This window comes from Monodon monoceros, unplaced genomic scaffold (genome assembly GCF_005190385.1).
Source record: "Monodon monoceros isolate NGI ecotype Baffin Bay Population unplaced genomic scaffold, NGI_Narwhal_1 Super_Scaffold_22, whole genome shotgun sequence".
Taxonomy (NCBI): Eukaryota; Metazoa; Chordata; class Mammalia; order Artiodactyla; family Monodontidae; genus Monodon; species Monodon monoceros.
The window spans coordinates 64271221-64290497 of record NW_021703779.1 but is presented as its reverse complement, the minus strand read 5'-3'; the positions used below and the strand labels follow the sequence as shown (position 1 = coordinate 64290497).

Here is a 19277-nt window from a genome sequence, read left to right as displayed (position 1 = left end):
ATGTTGGGTGCATAAATATTTACAATTGTTATATCTTCTTCTTGGATCGATCCCTTGATCATTATGTAGTGTCCTTCTTTGTCTCTTCTAATAGTCTTTATTTTAAAGTCTATTTTGTCTGATATGAGAATTGCTACTCCAGCTTTCTTCTGGTTTCCATTTGCATGGAATATGTTTTTCCATCCCCTTGCTTTCAGTCTGTATGTGTCTGTAGGTCTGAAGTGGGTCTCTTTTAGACAGCATATATATGGGTCTTGTTTTTGTATCCATTCAGGCAATCTGTGTCTTTTGGTGGGAGCATTTAGTCCATTTACATTTAAGGTAATTATCGATATGTATGTTCCTATTCCCATTTTCTTAATTGTTTTGGGTTCGTTATTGTAGGTCTTTTCCTCCTCTTGTGTTTCTTGCCTAGAGAAGTTCCCTTAGAATTTGTTGTTAAGCTGGTTTGGTGGTGCTGAACTCTCTCAGCTTTTGATTGTCTGTAAGCGTTTTAATTTCTCCATCAAATCTGAACGAGATCCTTGATGGGTAGAGTAATCTTGGTTGCAGGTTTTTCTCCTTCATCACTTTAAATATGTCCTGCCAGTCTCTTCTGGCTTGCAGAGTTTCTGCTGAAAGATCAGCTGTTAACCTTATGGGGATTCCGTTGTGTGTTATTTGTTGTTTTTCCCTTGCTGCTTTTAATATGTTTTCTTTGTATTTAATTTTTGACAGTTTGATTAATATGTGTCTTGGCGTAGTTCTCCTTGGATTTATCCTGTATGGTTCTCTCTGTGCTTCCTGGACTTGATTAACTATTTTCTTTCCCATATTAGGGAAGTTTTCAACTATAATCTCTTCAAATATTTTGTCAGTCCCTTTCTTTTTCTCTTCTTCTTCTGGAACCCCTATAATTTGAATGTTGGTGCATTTAATGTTGTCCCAGAGGTCTCTGAGACTGTCCTCAGTTCTTTTCATTCTTTTTTCTTTATTCTGCTCTGCAGTAGTTATTTCCACTATTTTATCTTCCACGTCACTTATCCGTTCTTCTGCCTCAGTTATTCTGCTATTGATCCCATCTAGAGTATTTTTTATTTCATTTATTGTGTTGTTCATTGTAGTTTGTTTCATCTTTAGTTCTTCTAGGTCCTTGTGAAATGTTTCTTGCATTTTGTCTATTCTATTTCCAAGATTTTGGATCATCTTTACTATCATTATTCTGAATTCTTTTTCAGGTAGAGTGCCTATTTCCTCTTCATTTGTTAGGTCTGGTTGGTTTTTATCTTGCTCCTTCAACTGCGGTGTGTTTTTATGTCTTCTCATTTTGCTTATCTTACTGTGTTTGGACGTCTCCTTTTTGCACGCTGCAAGTTGGTAGTTCCCCTTGTTTTTGGTTTCTGTCCCCAGTGGCTAAGTTTGGTTCAGTGGGTAGTGTATGCTTCCTGGTGGAGGGGACTAGTGCCTGTGTTCTGGTGGATGAGGCTGGATCTTGTCTCTCTGGTGGGCAGGTCCACGTCCGGTGGTGTGATTTGGGGTGTCTGAGGACTTATTATGATTTTAGGCAGCCTCTCTTCTAATGGGTGGGGTTGTGTTCCTGTTTTGCTAGTTGTTTGGCATAGGGTGTCCAGCACTGTAGCTTGCTGGTCGTTGAGTGGAGCTGGGTGCTGGCTTTGAGATGGAGATCTCTGGGAGATTTTCACCGTTTGATATTATGTGGAGCTGGGACGTCTCTTGTGGACCAGTGTCCTGAAGTTGGCTGTCCCACCTCAGAGGCACAGCACTGACTCCTGGCTGCAGCACCAAGAGCCTTTCATCCACACGGCTCAGAATAAAAGGGAGAAAAAGTAGAGAGAAAGAATTAGTAGAACTAGGAAGAAAGAAAGAAAGGAAGGAAGGAAGGAAGAAAGAAAGGAAAGAAGGAAAGGAGGGAGGGAGTGGGATGGTGGGAGGAAGGAAGCAAGGAGGGAAGGAAGGAAAAAAAGAAAGAAAGAAGAAAAGTAAAATATAATAAAGTAAAATATAATAAAGTTATTAAATTAAAAATTATTATTAAGAAAAAAATTAAAACCAAAACGGACAGATAGAACTTTAGGACAAATGGTGGAAGCAAAGCTATAGAGATAAAATCTCATACAGAAGCATAGACATACACATTTACAAAAAGAGGAAAAGGGGAAAAAACCATAAATATTGCTCTCGAAGTCCACCTCCTCAATTTGGGATGATTCACTGTCTAAAGGAGGGAAGGAAGGATAGAAAGAAAAAAGAAAGGAAGAAAAAAGATAAAGTAAAATAAAATAAAGTTATTAAAATTAATTATTAAGAAAAAAAATTAAAAACAAAAACGGACGGATAGAACTGTAGGACAAATGGTGGAAGCAAAGCTATACATAACAAAATCTCACACAGAAGCATACACATACACATTCACTGAAAGAGGAAAAGGGGAAAAAATCATAAATCTTGCTCTCAAAGTCCACCTCCTCAATTTGGGATGATTCGTTGTCTGACATTCATATATTCCACAGATGCAGGGTACATCAAGTTGATTGTGGAGCTTTAATCCGCTGCTTCTGAGGCTGCTGGGAGAGATTTCCATTTCTCTTCTTTGTTCTCACAGCTCCTAGGGGCTCAGCTTTGGATTTGGCCCCGCCTCTGCGTGTAGGTCACTGGAAGTCGTCTGTTTTTCGCTCAGACAGGACGGGGTTAAAGGAGCCGCTGATTCGGGGGCTCTGGCTCACTCGGGCTGGGGGGAGGGAGGGGCATGGAGTGTGGGACGGGCCTGCGGCAGCAGAGGCTGGCATGACCTTGCGCCAGCCTGAGGCTCGCCTTGCGTTCTCGCGGGTAAGTTGTCCCTGGATCCCGGGAACCTGGCAGTGATGGGCTGCACAGGCTCTCCGGAAGAGGGGTGTGGATAGTGACCTGTGCTCGCACCCAGGCTTCTTGGTGGCGGCTGCAGCAGCCTTAGCGTCTCATGCCCGTCTCTGGGGTCCGTGGTTTTAGCCGCGGCTCGCGCCCGTCTCTGGAGCTCCTTTAAGCAGCGTTCTTAATCCCCTCTCCTCACGCACCAGGAAACACAGAGGGAAGAAAAAGTCTCTTGCCTCTTCGGCAGGTCCAGACTTTTCCCAGGACTCCCTCCCGGCCAGCCATGGTGCACTAACCCCTTGCAGGCTGTGTTCATGCCGCCAACCCCAGTCCTCTCCCTGCGCTCCGACCGAAGCCCGAGCCTCAGCTTGCAGCCCCGCCCGCTCCGTCGTGTGAGCAGAGAAGCCTGTTGGGCTGGTGAGTGCCGGTCCACACCAATCCTCTGTGCAGGAATCTCTCCGCTTTGCCCCCCGTAACCCTGTTGCTGTGCTCTCCTCCTTGGCTCCGAAGCTTTCCCCCTCCGCCACCCGCAGTGTCCGCCCACGAAGGGGCTTCCTAGTGTGTGGAAACCTTTCCTCCTTCACAGCTCCTTCCCACTGGTGCAGGTCCCTTCCCTATCCTTTTGTCTCTGTTTATTCTTTTTTCTTTTTCCCTACCCAGGTACGTGGGGGTTTTGTTGCCTTTTGGGAGGTCTGAGGTCTTCTGCCAGCGTTCAGTAGGTGTTCTGTATGAGTTGTTCCACGTGTAGATGTATTTCTGGTGTATCTGTGGGGAGGAAGATGATCTCCGTGTCTTAGTCTTCCGCCACCTTCCCGGAAGTCATAGGTATTTTTTTGATGCAGGCTCTGTGCTGTTAATCCAGCATATTTTTGGAAGTGATTAATGATTCCTGGATATTGTTCATGCTAATAAAGATATTTGATGATTGTTTACCTGATTTCGGCAAAGATTAATGGCATGAGTATATCTCACGTTCCTTTGACATATGACTTTGGTTTCTGTTTTAAACACTTTTCCAAATGTTCATTTTCTGTACATGACTTTATCTGTTCTCTATACAAATTTGCTGAATCTGGAATAATTTTTTTCTGTGAATTTTCTTTCATGATGGTCCTATTTGGTTAGCAAAATTGCTTTAGTTCTCCTTTATTGGGTTTGAAAAACAAAGGTAGCTTTTTAAATGAGTATTTTACTTGTTTCATGTTTGAGTAAGGGTTTTAAATGTCTGGCAATTTTGAGGTAATTCTTGTTCAATTTATTTTGTCTTTATAGTGCAGGTAAGTATTGTAACTCAAGTATAATACAGGTGTCTAGACACTGGATAGGATCTATTTTTAGATATCTAAACTGGTTACAGTTGCCACCAGCTCTCTCTTTTATGCTAGAATTCCCAGCAATGAAAGAAATATGGTCATTAGTGGTGATCTCTCTGCTTAAGATATAAATATTATGTTCAGCCTTCTGTTCCTATTCTCTATTCTTTGGTGATATTGTAATGGGACTTTTAGATGAGAAAAAGCACCCCCGCCCAAAAGGAGAGTTTGGATTTTTCTAGTGTTAGCAAAAAAGTTTCATTTTTCTGACTATTGTCTTTGTCTTTTAGTTTGATTTTTTTTTTTTTTTTTTTGCGGTACGCGGGTCTCTCACTGTTGTGGCCTCTCCCGTTGCGGAGCACAGGCTCTGGACGCGCAGGCTCAGCGGCCATGGCTCACGGGCCCAGCCGCTCCACAGCATGTGGGATCTTCCCGGACTGGGGCACGAACCCGTGTCCCCTGCATCGGCAGGCGTACTCTCAACCACTGCACCACCAGGGAAGCCCTTTTACTTTGAATTTTAAAAATAAAATTGAAACACATAAGTCTTTGTTTTTACTTTTCAGTTATAAAAATATTGAACTATTTAGTATGATCTTTAGTATGATCAAATTTTCTAAATTTATATCAATGTTAATAAATTTTTTCTTGTTAAAATTTCCTCTAAAGCTGACTTAGATTTTTACATAAAATCAGGGAATACACATTTTGTAATTTGAGCCCATGTATAAATTGTTAATAAACTGTGGGTTCTTGATTTCATACAGCTTTTATTTTCGTACTCCTAAGATTTTTTTAAAAAGTTATTTGATATTAATTTTACGAAAACAGTGATGTTTTTCATTAACTGCAAACATTGTAGAACATGTGACTTAAAAAATAGTTTCATACTGTTGTTCAGCTTTTTGGTTATTTAGTGACTTCATCATTGTTTCATGAATAGCACTATCTTTAGGTGCAGATCATTATGCCTTGTTTATAGTTTTTCATAGAAAGGTTTATATCAAGGTACTAATTTGGGGAAATCCTTGGCGGTCCAGTGGTTAGGACTTCATGCTTCCACTGCAGGAGGCCCAGGTTTGATCCCGCAAGCTGAGTGGCGCCGTCAAAAAAAAAAAAAGATAATAATTTTGAACCAAGGAGTTAAAAAATCACTAATACAGATTTTGAAGATGAGGAATTCCATTGTAATTCTGTGATTGATTTTTTTTTTTTTTTTGCCGTGCTGTGCGGCATGTGGGATCTTAGTTCCCTGACCAGAGATTGAACCCGTGCCCCCTGCATTGGGAGTGCAGAGTCTTAACCACTGGACCACCAGGGAAGTCCCCGAAATGTTTTAATTCTCAACCTGAAGTATGTAGCATTTGTTAAAACAAAGCCTCCCTCCCTACTAGAAGAACGTGTGTTCCTCACAAAAAATATTCAACGATTTTTGGACTGTAGTCATTTGAATTGTTTTACATATCAACCTTTTATATATGGTATGATGTTTTAGTACTACATTTACTTACACAGTTTTTTTTTATCTCGACACTTATAATCTTATTCAGAATTCTCTGTTTTAACTATTGTGATATTGTGCACAGAATGTAAAAAAATTTAAAATTTTGTCACCTGTGTGTATGGATGCACAGTATTTTGGCCTTCTAAAAATGTATTTTTCATTTAGCAATTTTCTTCAAGCCTGTTTTCAGAACCTCTTAAAAGATAAAGCAGTAGATTGTAGGATGTATTCAAGATGACCTGTCAGTACATTTTTAGAGATGGTGCATACTGGCCGAAAAATGTTTAGAACGCTTTCAAAAAAAATTTTTTTTAATCAAAACTTGAATTCTTTCATTTCTAAATCAGTGAAATACAGAAAACTTTAAGAATGTGACCTTAGTCTATTGCCCCAAGCACTCATTAGCACAGTAGTAGTGAATTAGTAGAGAATATAGCACTGGCATAGTAAAATTAGTAGCAGATTGGGGTTCAGGATCTTAGGTACTACTCCTGGCTTTGACACTAACTAGCTTTGTTTATTTGGCCAAGTTATTTCCCCTCTTTAAGCCTGTTTCCTCATCTGTAAAATGACAGAGTTGGACTCTAAGGTCCCTTCTTCTAGCTCTAACATTTTGTGTTGCTTTTGTAATGGCTGTTTCTCTACAATTCCCTGGTACAAGAGATCTTTCTCTTGATCACTCCTTTCTTAGAAACTCAGTGTTTTGAATTCTTGATTTACCTACCAGCAAGAGGCAGTTTACTTTCTTTTCCTGTTTGAGTGCTTAAACAAGAGGCATTACTGATTTCCTTTCTAGATAGGATCAGAATTACTAAAGGCTTTCTTGGCTCCCTCTCCCTCTCCCTCTCCCTCTCCCTCTCCCTCTCCCTCTCCCTCTCCCTCCCCCCCTCTCTGATTGCTTGTTTGTCTTTGCATTGTTGGGCTCATTCCTTATTTTAGTTTTGCTTTATTTTAGTAGACGAAGGTGGACGGTGTAATAAGGCATTATCGTATCTTGGTATTCATTATGTGATTTAGAAGACTTAGCTTGTTCGAGTTTTGCAGTTCTTTTATTTATTCTTTCATGCACCAGTTCCGATCATTGTTTGTTTGTGGGTTTTTACCCTCCCTCCCATATTGTTTTGCTTTCTTCCCCCCTCCCTTCCCTCCCTTTCAGGAAAATGGAGGACTGGCTCCATTACTTCCAGCTCTGCCCAGGTTTTCTGCCACAAGAGTGGCACAGCCTGTGCCTCTAATGCTTCTGATAGAGTCGTGACTGCTTTGGATGCTACACCTGCCCCAAGATGCAATGTTGAGCTTTGAGATTCCAGGGGCAGTACCTTGTTGCTTGGATGATTTTCTCAGAAACAGAATCAACTAGGGATCATGACTATACATCCATCACATGCATACCAGCACGGGTCCAGCCGAGGCCTCCAAAATGATGCTTTGCCAGCCTCAGCTGGTTCTCAAGTGATGATGTCCTTGAAGTCTCTGTGGCCTGTGACTCAAGAGTTAAGGTAGTGGAGTTTCCCTTAAAGCATCTCACAGCAGGCTCTGTAGATGGGACACATCTCACCTCAACATGTTTGCTGAATACTCAGGTTGAAGGTCAGCCTCAGCCCTTACTTAGATCCTTCAAATTAAGTTCTAACTTTGAGGTGCTGGCTATGCGATAGGCTAGGTGTGTGATACAGTAGGTCTTTGACATATTGGACATGACCCATCAGCCATAACTTATGCAAAATAATTTAACTTTATTATTCTTTTTAGGGCTTAATGTATATGGCTGTACATTAGACTTTCCTTTGCTCAAAAGGTGTTAGAGGGGAAATTTAAAACATCTTAGTGAGGTAAAGCTTAGGGAGTCTCTATCGCTCTGTATAACTGTCAGTTTGGAGAAAAATGGGCATTCTCTGAAGTTTGTAAATTCTTTTTGCTTCTAAAGTATCTGTGATCTATATATTATGGTCTTACTGAAGGTTGTTGATAAATCAATTAATTCTTCATTATGTGGATCTCATTTTATTTTCCATGACTTATGTGATTATTTTAAGTTGGTATAGAATCTTATTGTTTTATATATTTCATAGTTCTTCATGACAGTCTAGAACTTTAGTATTTGTAGGTTTACATATTTTGACTTTCCATTTAGTAGACATATTAGGAGTCTAGAGTTTGAAAGAAGAAATATGTGGTTTGTTAAAGTTAACAACCAAGTCTTTACAGATTATACAGAATTTAAGACATTTTTTGAACTTGTAAATACAAACTGGAATCAGGTGATTGAACTAAACTTTAGAGTAACTAAATTAATAATTGTATTTTTGTTGGCTATTATTGTACCACCCAAATGGGTATATAAGATCTTGTAACTGCAGGTAAACTATGTTTTCCTATTTGTAACCTATTATCCAGTGCTTCACATTATATGCACACTCGAGCACGCACACACATTTATTCATTCCAAAACAGTGTTTTTACTCAAACTGGCTTGAGAAAGTTCTTCCTTGTTCATGGGAAATGATAATGTGGTGTGTATTAAATATGATTTTAGAGTTTTTCCAGAAAGATGCTTTTAATAAATTTAAAGAACCACTGTTTATTTTGAAACTGTTTCCTAATTTGTGGAGGGTGTGTTTGTTTATTTTATAAAATGATAAAAGTAAATGATATTTGGGTTTAAATTTTTTTCTTGACGAAATGAAAAGTTGGCAACCCTATATTAGTCCCCATTTTTAAAATGTTTACCGTGTGCAACCGAAGTCAGCAAACCACTGATGTAGAAGTTTAAGAGCAACGAAGACTTTATTGCTCAACTCGAGTAGGGTTTTTTTTTTTAATTTTTAAAATTTTTGATGTGGACCATTATTAAAGTCTTTTATTGAATTTGTTACATTATTGCTTCTGTTTTATGTTTTGGTTTTTTTGGCCGTGAGGCATGTGGGATCTTAGCTCCCTGACCAGGGATTGAACCCACACCCCCTGCATTGGAAGGCGAAGTCCCAACCACTGGAACACCAGGGAAGTCCCCAGCTCCAGTAGGATTTTAATTGGAGTGATCTAATTTTAGCAAATCAAGTTGGAAACCCTCAGAAAAGCTAACTCATCTGTGGTTTCCTCTTGCAATTGGTAACTCTCCACGTTGTGTAAATATTCCTTATCTATCTGGTTAGGGGGGAAGTACCAAAGGGCATATAATAAGCATTTATGGAAGTGATTAGCTATTTTGTTTGCTTCAGTCTGTTTAGGTGCCTTTGCTATATATCTTTGAGTATAAATAGCAATGAACAATGTATCAAATAAAGTTAAGGCATTAACATGCATTGGCATCTCCTACCATTGAATGTATTCTTGATTTAAATGTGAGTGCTTGTTAAGAAATAAAAAGGAGTTTCAAATCCAAAAATAACAAAAGTTTCATAATTCCAGTTGCAAGTTTTTGACTGAGCTAGAGTCATTCTTGATTGCAGAGTAGATGTTTATCCACATAGAAGTTAGTTCATGGAAAACCAAGAATCATGTCAACTTTTGAGCCTTTCTATAAGGTATTCGTTTGTTAACTGTGATTTATGAATTTATATCAAAAGGTGCAAAACACCTCGTCTTGCACAAAAACTGCTTTTATCGTACACTTTCAGATATCTTCCTTTAGTGCAAATATGGAGATTTTTTAGGAATATATTTTATTTTAACATAAGATGGTATTAAAGAATTATTTTCTCATGCTTTTAGCAGTTGATTTTTTCATTAGCAAATTGGTCTTTGAGGAGCATCTTGAAAAATTTTGATATGTTTGAGGCTAATGCACTATCTACTTCTTTGGAAAGTGGAAACTCATTTATGGTAGTTTTTGTTCTTTTAACTATGTATGTGGTTAATAGCACTCTTGCCCCTTCTCTGCCCTAGTTTGAATATTATTAGGGATTTTTGATTGCTTCACTACTTATGTGTTGTATTCTTTCATTTGGTTAGAAGAATTTATGAAACATTGAAATTTAAGGGCCAAAATATTATCCACTAGTTTGAGGTACTGTTTCACAATAAAGTGGTTTATTACACACTGATTTTATAAGAATATGTTTTGCTGTTGAATAAATCCTCTCATGTGGAGTTCAGTGTTGGAATGCCATTTGTCTGAATGAATTGATTTACCTTTGTGGGCCTGTCTTGATATTGTAGTTGTTGGATGGTGGCAGCAGAGCAAGTGTAGGATTGGAAAGTTATCCAGCATGAAGTTGGAATTGGTCAAAATAATTAGTAGAAATGTCCCTGAGATTTTTCACTATATTGCAGAATTGTATAGAACTGGGAGAAAATCAGTGCTAAGAGCATTTTCAGAAATTTCGGTTGGTAGTTTAGGTTAAAATATCGTTTTGATAGACTTTTCTTTATAATAAAATATCTATTGACACATTTATTTCTATTTTGATACACATAATTCTTTTTGTTTTTAATTTGTTACACTTCACCACCAAATACATAGTTTTTATTGTCTTTTTACTCAAGAATTGCCAAGAAGATGCTTTTAGAAGAAATTAAAGCCAATCTTTCCTCCGATGAGGATGGATCTTCAGATGATGAATCAGAAGAAGGGAAAAAAAGAAGTGGAAAACACAATGAAGAAAACCCTGGAGATGAGGGTGAGCTCCCCAAAGAGAAGTATAGGATGTCATAATTATTTGACCAATTCAGGCTTTGAAGACTGTCTGACCATGAAATCTCTTAACACATGCATTTGAAGTTTATTAAAATGTTGAAAACTTTACTACCTTTACTCCGTTTGAATATCTGGTAATAATTGTGCAAGTTTTGTCAGTTACTGCCAATAAACAGATGATTTTTAAAGGAAAATATTTTTTACCTTTTAAAAAAATCTATAAATGTATACTGGTGATATTTAATCAATATTTAATAATAGTAATAGATCAAGTTTGATGTATGAGATAGCCTGTTATCACCAATGCAACCCAGATAAGTACACAGCTCTGATCAGTTCCATAAATCATGATAATTGTCAACAAACAAAATATGTAGTTTTACAACATTTTAAAGGAAAAAACGCTGAAGGTTTTACTGATTTGTTTTCTCCATTTAGAAGCAAAAAATCAAGTCAATTCTGAATCAGATTCAGATTCTGAAGAATCTAAGAAGCCGAGATACAGACATAGGCTTTTGAGGCACAAGCTGACTGTGAGTGATGGAGAATCTGGAGAAGAAAAAAAGACGAAGCCTAAAGAGCACAAAGAAGCCAAAGGCAGAAATAGAAGGAAGGGTAAGACATTTTAATTCTGATAGCAAGGAACATACTGGTTTTATAAACTAAGTATAGTTGTGAAATTTAAGTATATTGGCTCCAACAATTGACCACCTATATTAGGTGAGTATCAGCACACTGACAACAACTATTCTGAGAGTGAAATAAAGAATTTAGAGTGGGAAGATAACCCAGAAACTTGAGAGATGACACAAAGACTATTTTTGACCTTTAGTAGTCATATACATTTAGATTAAAAAGACAAAGAAATATGACAATAAATAAAATATGCATTAAAGTTATGTAGAAAATTTAAGACTGCCTGTAAGTGCAGGAAGAAATAATGAGGAGAGATAGAACATACAATTAATTTGGATAGATTTATGCAAGTTTATATGTAAAACTTTAGCCAGATTAAATTTTTATTACATTAAAAGTCTGAGACCTTCTGCACTGAGTTACTTACCTGTTTCCAGCATCATGGTAAACATCGAGGATACAAAATGAATAAGGAAATCATTGTCTTATGTGATGGTTTTCAACCTGACTACACATGCAGTTAACTTGGATTTAAAAATATACCTATGGCAGGGCTGCACCCCAAGCCAATTACAGCATAATTGGTGGTGGTGGGACCTATGTATCCATATGTTTTAAGAGCATCTCTGATATGATTTGGCAGTCATTGGTTTAATAAGAATTATTGACATTAATATTATACGAAATTATAGTACCATGAGGGTTGTTTTGTATAACAGAGGTATTATAAAGTGTGGCACTGAGAGGATTTCTTTAGCTTCTTGGGGGCTAGGGGTTATCATCAGAGAAGACATCACAAAGATGAAGATTTTCACCCAGCAGATCAAGTTTTAAATGGGGAGCAGGTAGATGTGTTGTGAAGATGTATAATACAAGCAGGGAAAAAATTATAAAAGCCTCTGCAAATTGTTTAGCACATGGTGGAGGGGATGCAATTAATGTGGTATAGTTGGAGTTTAGGAGGGAGTAGGGAAAGGAACAGCAGGAAATTAGGCTGGGCCAGTGACAGAGACCAGATACGAGAGACCTTTGTAAGCCTGTGTTTTTCAAACTGAAGTACTTGGCAGTGGACTCATGGGTATATCAGGCTATAGAGTAAACGTGGTACATCTCTTTGGTGTGTTCATTTTACTTGAGAGTTGGTGGAGAGCATTCTTATATTAAGTAATCACATATATTGAGCAATTAAATGTGAACTTTTCCTGAGAATTTCGGCTAACAAGAAGTTTAAAGAAAGTTTTTTCTTCTTTGGGGCAGATTCTGAAGACTTTACTAGCCAATTCCTGTCGGGCAGATTAACTCTTCTTTGCCACTAGGAATAAGAAAGCGTTTTTGGAAGTGTCTGAGAAGTATAGTAGGCTCTATAGGATGGAGAGCCATTGAAAGGTTTAATTTTTTTTAATTTTAAAAATTATTTTTATATCATAGCTATATTGAGACATAATTCACAAACCATACAGTTTACCAGTTTAGTGTATAATTTGTTTTTAGTGTAGTCACAGAGGAGTGCCACCACTTTTTAAAAAACTTTTTATTTAAGGTATATATACAGAAAAGTGTGCATTTCATAAGTGGATAGCTTGATGAACATGTATGGCACCTCAAGACACAGGACATTCGTTACCAGCACTCAAGAATCACAACTTCAGCACAACCACTCATTTTTTCCATTGAAAGATTTCAACCAAGGTTGTAATACGTTCAGATTAGTTGCCTGTTATTCTGTGAGACTGAAGGCTTTGAATCCATTTGAAGGATATTGCCATAGTTGATGTCAAGTGTGGTGGTTCTGGTATAAGTGTAATAGTGAGATTACCCAGTGGAGCTGTAATGTTGTGCAAATAGAGGGCTAAGGAAAGAATCTTGGAATCCTGAACATTTAAAGGGCTAAAGAGCAGCAGCTATCCATTAAAGAAGAGGAGGAAGGTACCCCCCCACCCACACATATACTTAATATTTCATGGATATTTTCATGTAGACAAATAAATAATAGTACCTCATTTTGTGAATGCTTTTCTCATAAATTTCTTTGCAGCCTGAGTACAAGCCGGTCTTTCAGATTCTATAAAGGAACTGAGTGATTTAGCATAACAACATGATTTCCTGTGCATTTTCAACAAAAGGAGAAATACTGATTTTGCCTCTGAGGCTTAGCTCAGGAATATAGAGTCCTTTAGTGGGTCAAATACATTTGAAATGCTTTATTGAAACCCAAGTTTTCTGTGACCTGTGTTTCCATTGTCCTCTTCTGTGGGTAACTTATTACCCAGCTGTTTTTTTTTTTTTTTTTTGGTTCGTTTGTGTAGAAGGGAGTAAACTAAAATCCCATCATATTAATTTTTCTAATGTAGGTTATGATCACAGTGATTGATACTACATTTGGAGTTGCATGATTTTCCAAGTTTTGCAAACTCCGGTGTCCCTGTATTGTCTGGAAACTTAATGTTGGGTAATGGGGAGAAATCAAAAGCTAATAGCTGAATTATAATATTAAATCAAGTGTAGTATGTGGATTTCAGTTTTCACCTAAATTTTTAAAAAGTTATAAAAGTTATTTTGGTGATAATTTCAAAAGTGTAGTTATTGATTGCCTTTATAGTAGATATTAAAATTGATGTTATTTTTCTCATGCATTATAGTGGTATTTAGTTATGTAGGACAGTGTCCTTATGCTTAAGGGTTAACTGTCATGATATCAGCACTTAATTTCAAATAGTTCAGCGCAAAAAAGGGTGTGTATATGTTTAGGGAGAGATAAAGCAAATGTGCTAAACTTAACAGTAAGTGAATTTAGGAGAAAGGATACATTCAAAAATTCTTTAAAACTTTTGGTAGGTTTGAAAATTTTTAAAATAAAATGTTTGATGAAAAATGAATACTAGACTTAAAATTGTATTTAATTACAGGATAAGTTTGTGTGTGCATGTGGACACCTGTGTTCTCCCAAATTCCCAGTTGCTTAGCAGTTCTTTTTTACTATTGTTTTTTTTATTGTGGTAAAATATACATAACATAAAATTTTAACCATTTTTAAGTTTTTGAAGTAATTCAGTAGCATTAATATATTCACATTGTTGTGCAACCATTAACACTATCTGTCTCCAGAATTCTTTCATCATCCCAAGCTGAAACTCACTAAACAGTAATTCCTCATTCCCCTCTTCTCCCATAGCAAGTCTTTATATTATTTATGCTTGCCTATGTTTTTTTTAGATAGAATAGACCTTTGATTCTGAGGTCAGCTCATGATATTCTAAAAATATTTTATTTTGAAATAATTTTAGATTTATAGAAATGTCAGAAAAATAGTGTGGAGTTCCTATATACCCTTCACCCAGCTTCCCTAATTTAATACCTTATACTTATTACAGCACAACAATCAAAACCAGGAAATTAACATTGATGCAATACTATTAGTTCAACCAGGGTTTGACAGGCTACACCTGTAGGCTAAATCTGACCTTCTGCCTTTTTTTATAAGTAAAGGTTTATTGGGGCACTGTTATACTTATTCAGTTACTGCTTTCATGTGTTTACAGTGGCAAAGTTGTGTAGAGATGAGTGGTTGCAGCAGAGACCATATAGCCTACAAAGTTGAAAATACTTACCGTCAGACCTCTGACCTCTGATGTAAACTATAGATTTTATTTGGTTATCATTATTTTTCCCACTGATGTTCTTTTACCACTTTGGAATCCATTCTAGGATCCCACATTGCATTCACTTGTCTCCTTAATCTACTCCAATCTGTAACAGTTGCTTTGTCTTTTCTTTCATGACCTTGACGCTTTTGAAGTCTATTATCAATTATTTTCTAGACTGTCCATCTATATGTTTTTGTCTAGTGTCTTCTCATGGTTAGATTTAGGTTATTAGGCATTTTGACAACAGTACTACAAAAGTGATATTGAATCTTTCTCAGTGTATCATACCAAGGGTGTATGATGACAATATGTCTTATTACTGGTAATGCTAACCTGATTTAAGCTGCTTAAGTTGGTGTCTGCTGGATTTTTCCACTGTAAAAAGAAAAACTATTTTTCTGTTCATATTTAATATCTTGTGGGGAGATACTTTGAGACAATGCAAATGTCCTGTTTCTCATCATACTTATGCCCACTAATTTTAGCATCCAACTGCCTGAGCAGTTTTTACTGTGATGTATGTGTAAGTGGTGATTTTCAGTTTCTTTCATTACTTCTAGGAAGAGTTGTTTCCCCCGTTTATTTATTTATTTATTGCATTGCTTATATTAATATGGACTTATAGATAGATACTTATTTTATTCTATGAGTTATAATCCAGTTGTTCATTTTGTTGCTCACATTGTTCCAGCTTTGCTTATTGGGAGCTTCTCAAGTTGGATCCTGTGTCCTTTGAATATATCCCCATCATTTTTTGAGCACTGCTTTACTTTCTGGCACCACAAGATAGTCCAGGCTCATCTTATATTTTCCCTGCCTGGCTTCCTCTGGCCAGAAAGATATGGGTATTCTCCTGGGGTTTCAGATGCCTGTGTCTTAGTGGCAGTTTTGGTACAGAAAAATAAAATTTTGGAGAGAAAAAATAAAATTGGGAATTCACCTTATATTCTTGTGATATGCAGGGCTCTGCTCCTTTTCCCAGTGCTGTGGCTAGAAATGCAGTCCTCCCAGAGTTTTGCTGTCAGCACCCTCTGCATAGTTTTGGAATTCAGCCAGCCTTCCTGTCAAAACCAGGAAAGAAAGGAGGAAAAAATAAAACACATGACATTCACATCCCTCCACAGTTTTATGGGGATCATTATTCAGGTTTTGATTTCAGTCCCTAGTCTGCCTGCTCTTGTTTCCTTTTCAGTTCTTAGGTTGTTATTTTATGTATTCTGTCTATAGTTTTCAGTTGTCATAAATGGCAGAGGGTCTGTAATCGCCCTTATTCCACCTTGGCCAGCCTACTTTGCTTGTTTTAAATAACCAGAATTCTTTTATTGACAGGCAATTTCTCATTTTGTCAATTCGTATACAATTAATACTTATATTTTAATGTAGAATCATAATTTTATAACCATAGTTGGATTTCACTTGATTTTTTTATAAATACCATTTGTGTCATTAACTGGTCTAATCTATATGACATAATATGTACTACAGATATTATTCTCATAATACTCTAAGTTTTAATGTGAAGTTATTGACAAATTGCATTTCTATTGGGAAGTATTTAATAACTTTTAATATATATTTTTATTCAAGTGAGCAGTGAAGATTCTGAAGATTCTGATTTTCAGGAATCAGGAGTTAGTGAAGAAGTTAGTGAATCTGAAGATGAACAACGGCCAAGAACACGGTAAATATATAGTATTTTCTAAAATTTTAGGAATTAATCTGAATAACCATACTTCAAATTATTTGTAGAAAGTTTGCTGTTACTAATAAAGTAAAATATTTAACATTTTGATTTGAAACTAATTATTAAAATTATTAATTTAAAAATAGTATGTATAAACATGCTATATATACTTGAATTGTATGTTCTAAATTAGGTGGACTTTCAGTGTGCAAAAACACGCTTAACTGTAATTTTTCGTTGTTGTGGTGAGAAGTTGTAGTAGGTAAGAGGCTCTGTAGACAAACTACTGCACTCTAACTCCTGGCTTTACTACTTCCTGTTTGTATGAATACTCTGTGCTTCAGTTTCCTCATCTGTAAAATGAGGGATTACATTATTATTTACCTTATTGATTATTGTGGGCATTAAATGAGATGGTGCATGTAAAGGACTTATAATAGTGCCTATTTGGTAATTAGTAAGTGCTCCATGAATGCTAATTATTGCTGTTTGTAGTACTACTAGTATTATAGTAATTAAGATGTGTTTGTTCTCTCAATACACATAGCTACTGATCTAGATTACAAGTTATTTAAAATTTTGCTTCCTTCTTAGCATAGTATTTTAGATAATAATAACCATTCTAAGAAATTTTTTATTTCCTCCAGAATAATATGATACTTCTATCAACTTATCAGTTTGTGTTTGTGTGAGTGTGTATATGTATATCTACATAGCTGTTTGCACTTGTAAATTTTAAAATATTTGAGGTTGTTTTAGATTAATACCAGGTTGTGCCTGGAGTATAGTAACATACTGTACTTCAGGGAAATATAAAATAACAATAGGATACAATGAGAATTTTAAAGCACTGAGATGGAATTCATATAGCACAAAATTCACTATTTTAAAGAGTAGAATACAGGGATTTTTAGAATATTCACAAAGTTGTGCATCTACTACCACTATCTAATTTCAGAACATTTCCATCATCCCAGAAAGAAATCCTGTACCCCTTAGCCGTCATTTCCCGTTCTTCCTGCTTCTCATCCCCTGGCAAAAACTAATCTATTTGTGTATGGATTTACTTATTCTGAACATTTCATATGAATAGATTCGTAAATATGTGTCTTTTTTATGAATGGATTTTCTCAGTTAGCATAATGTTTTCAATGTTTATCCAGGGCTGTAGCTTGTTTCAGTACTTTATTCCTTTTTAAAAAAGTATTTTATTGATGTGTAGTTGATTTACAATGTTGTGTTAATTTCTGCTATATAGCAAAGTGATTCAGTTATACATATTTATATTCTTTTTTGTATTATTTTCCATTATGGTTTATCACAGGATATTGAATATAGTTCCCTGTGGAACTTGAGTATAGTTCAAGTAGGACCTTGTTGTTTATCCATCCTATATATAATAGCTTGTGTCTGCTAATCACAAACTCCCAAGTCCTTCCCTCCTTCACCCCCTCACTCCCCCTTGGCAGCCACAAGTCTGTTCTCTACGTCTGTGAGTCTGTTTCTGTTTCATAGATATGTTCATTTGTGTCCTATTCTAGATTCCACATATAAGGGATATCATATGGTATTTGTCTTTCTCTTTCTGACTTACTTCACTTAGTATGGTAATCTCTAGGTCCATCCAAGTTGCTGCAAATGGCATTGTTTCACTTTTTTGACGACTGAGTAATATTCCATTGTGTGTATATGTGTGTGTGTGTGTATGTACACACACACACATCACATCTTTATCCATTCATCTGTAGACGGACATTTTAGGTTGTTTCCATGTCTTGGCTATGGTAAATAGTGCTGCTAGGAACATAGGGGTGCATGTATCTTTTCAAATTATAGTTTTGTCTGGGTATATGCCCAGGAATGGAATTGCTAGATCATATGGTAACTCTAATTTTAGTTTTTTGAGGACACTCCATACTGTTTTCCATAGCGGCTGCACCAATTTACATTCCCACCACCAGTGTAAGAGGGTTCCCTTTTCTGCACACCCTCTCCAGCATTTATTATTTGTGGACTTTTTAATGATGGCCATTCTGAATGGTGTGAGGTGGTACCTCATTGTAGTTTTGATTTGCATTTCTCTAATAATTAGTGATGATGAGCATCTTTTCATGTGCTTTCTGGACACCTGTATGTATTCTTTGGAAAAATGTCTATTTAGATCTTCTGCCCATATTTTTGATTGGGATTTTTTGTTATTTTTATTGAGCTGCATGAGCTATTTGTATATTTTGGAGTTTAATTCCTTGTCAGTCGCATTGTTTGCAAATATTTTCTCTCATTCTGTGGGTTATCTTCTCCTTTTGTTTGTGGTTTCCTTCACTATGCTAAAGCTTTTAGGTTTAATTAGATCCCATTTGTTTATTTTGGTTTTATTTTCATTATTCTAGGAGGTGGATCTGAAAAGATATTGCTGCAAGTTATGTCGAAGAGTGTTCTGCCTATGTTTTTCTCTAAGAGTTTTATAGTATCTGATCTTACATTTAGGTCTTTAATCCATTTTGAGTTTATTTTTGTGTATGGTGTTATAGAATGTTGTAATTTCATTCTTTTACATGTAACTGTCCAGTTTTCCCAGCACCACTTATTGAAGAGATTGTCTTTTCTCCATTTTATATTTTTGCCTCCTTTGTTGTAGATTAATTGACCATAGGTGCATGGGTTTATTTCTGGGCTTTCTATACTGTTCAAATGATCAATATTTCTGTTTGTGTGCCAGTACCATACTGTTTTGATTACTCTAGCTTTGTAGTATAGTCTGAAGTCAGGGAGCCTGATTCCTCCAGCTTTGTTTTTCTTTCTCAGGATTGCTTTGGCTGTTCAGGGTCTTTTGTGTCTCCATATAAGTTTAAAAAATTTTTTGTTCTAGTTCTGTGAAAAATGACATTGGTAATTTGATAGGGATTGACTTGAACCTGTAGATTGCCTTGGGTAGTACAATCATTTTGACAATATTCATTCTTCCAATCCAGGAACATGGTATATCTTTCCATCTGTTTTTGTCATTTTT

At 36.3% G+C, this 19277-nt stretch overlaps 1 protein-coding gene across 11 annotated transcripts in view; it reads left to right on the top strand.

The window, feature by feature from the left end:
• The window catches only part of ATRX (ATRX chromatin remodeler), a 245850-nt gene that overhangs the window by 102964 nt on the left and 123609 nt on the right, over nt 1–19277 (top strand). For all 11 annotated transcript variants that reach the window (XM_029241150.1, XM_029241145.1, XM_029241143.1 and 8 more), the window contains 3 exons: nt 10153–10286; nt 10742–10918; nt 16171–16264. In XM_029241150.1, coding sequence (XP_029096983.1) covers nt 10153–10286; nt 10742–10918; nt 16171–16264 — 405 coding nt within the window. The remainder of the gene's footprint in view (nt 1–10152; nt 10287–10741; nt 10919–16170; nt 16265–19277) is intronic.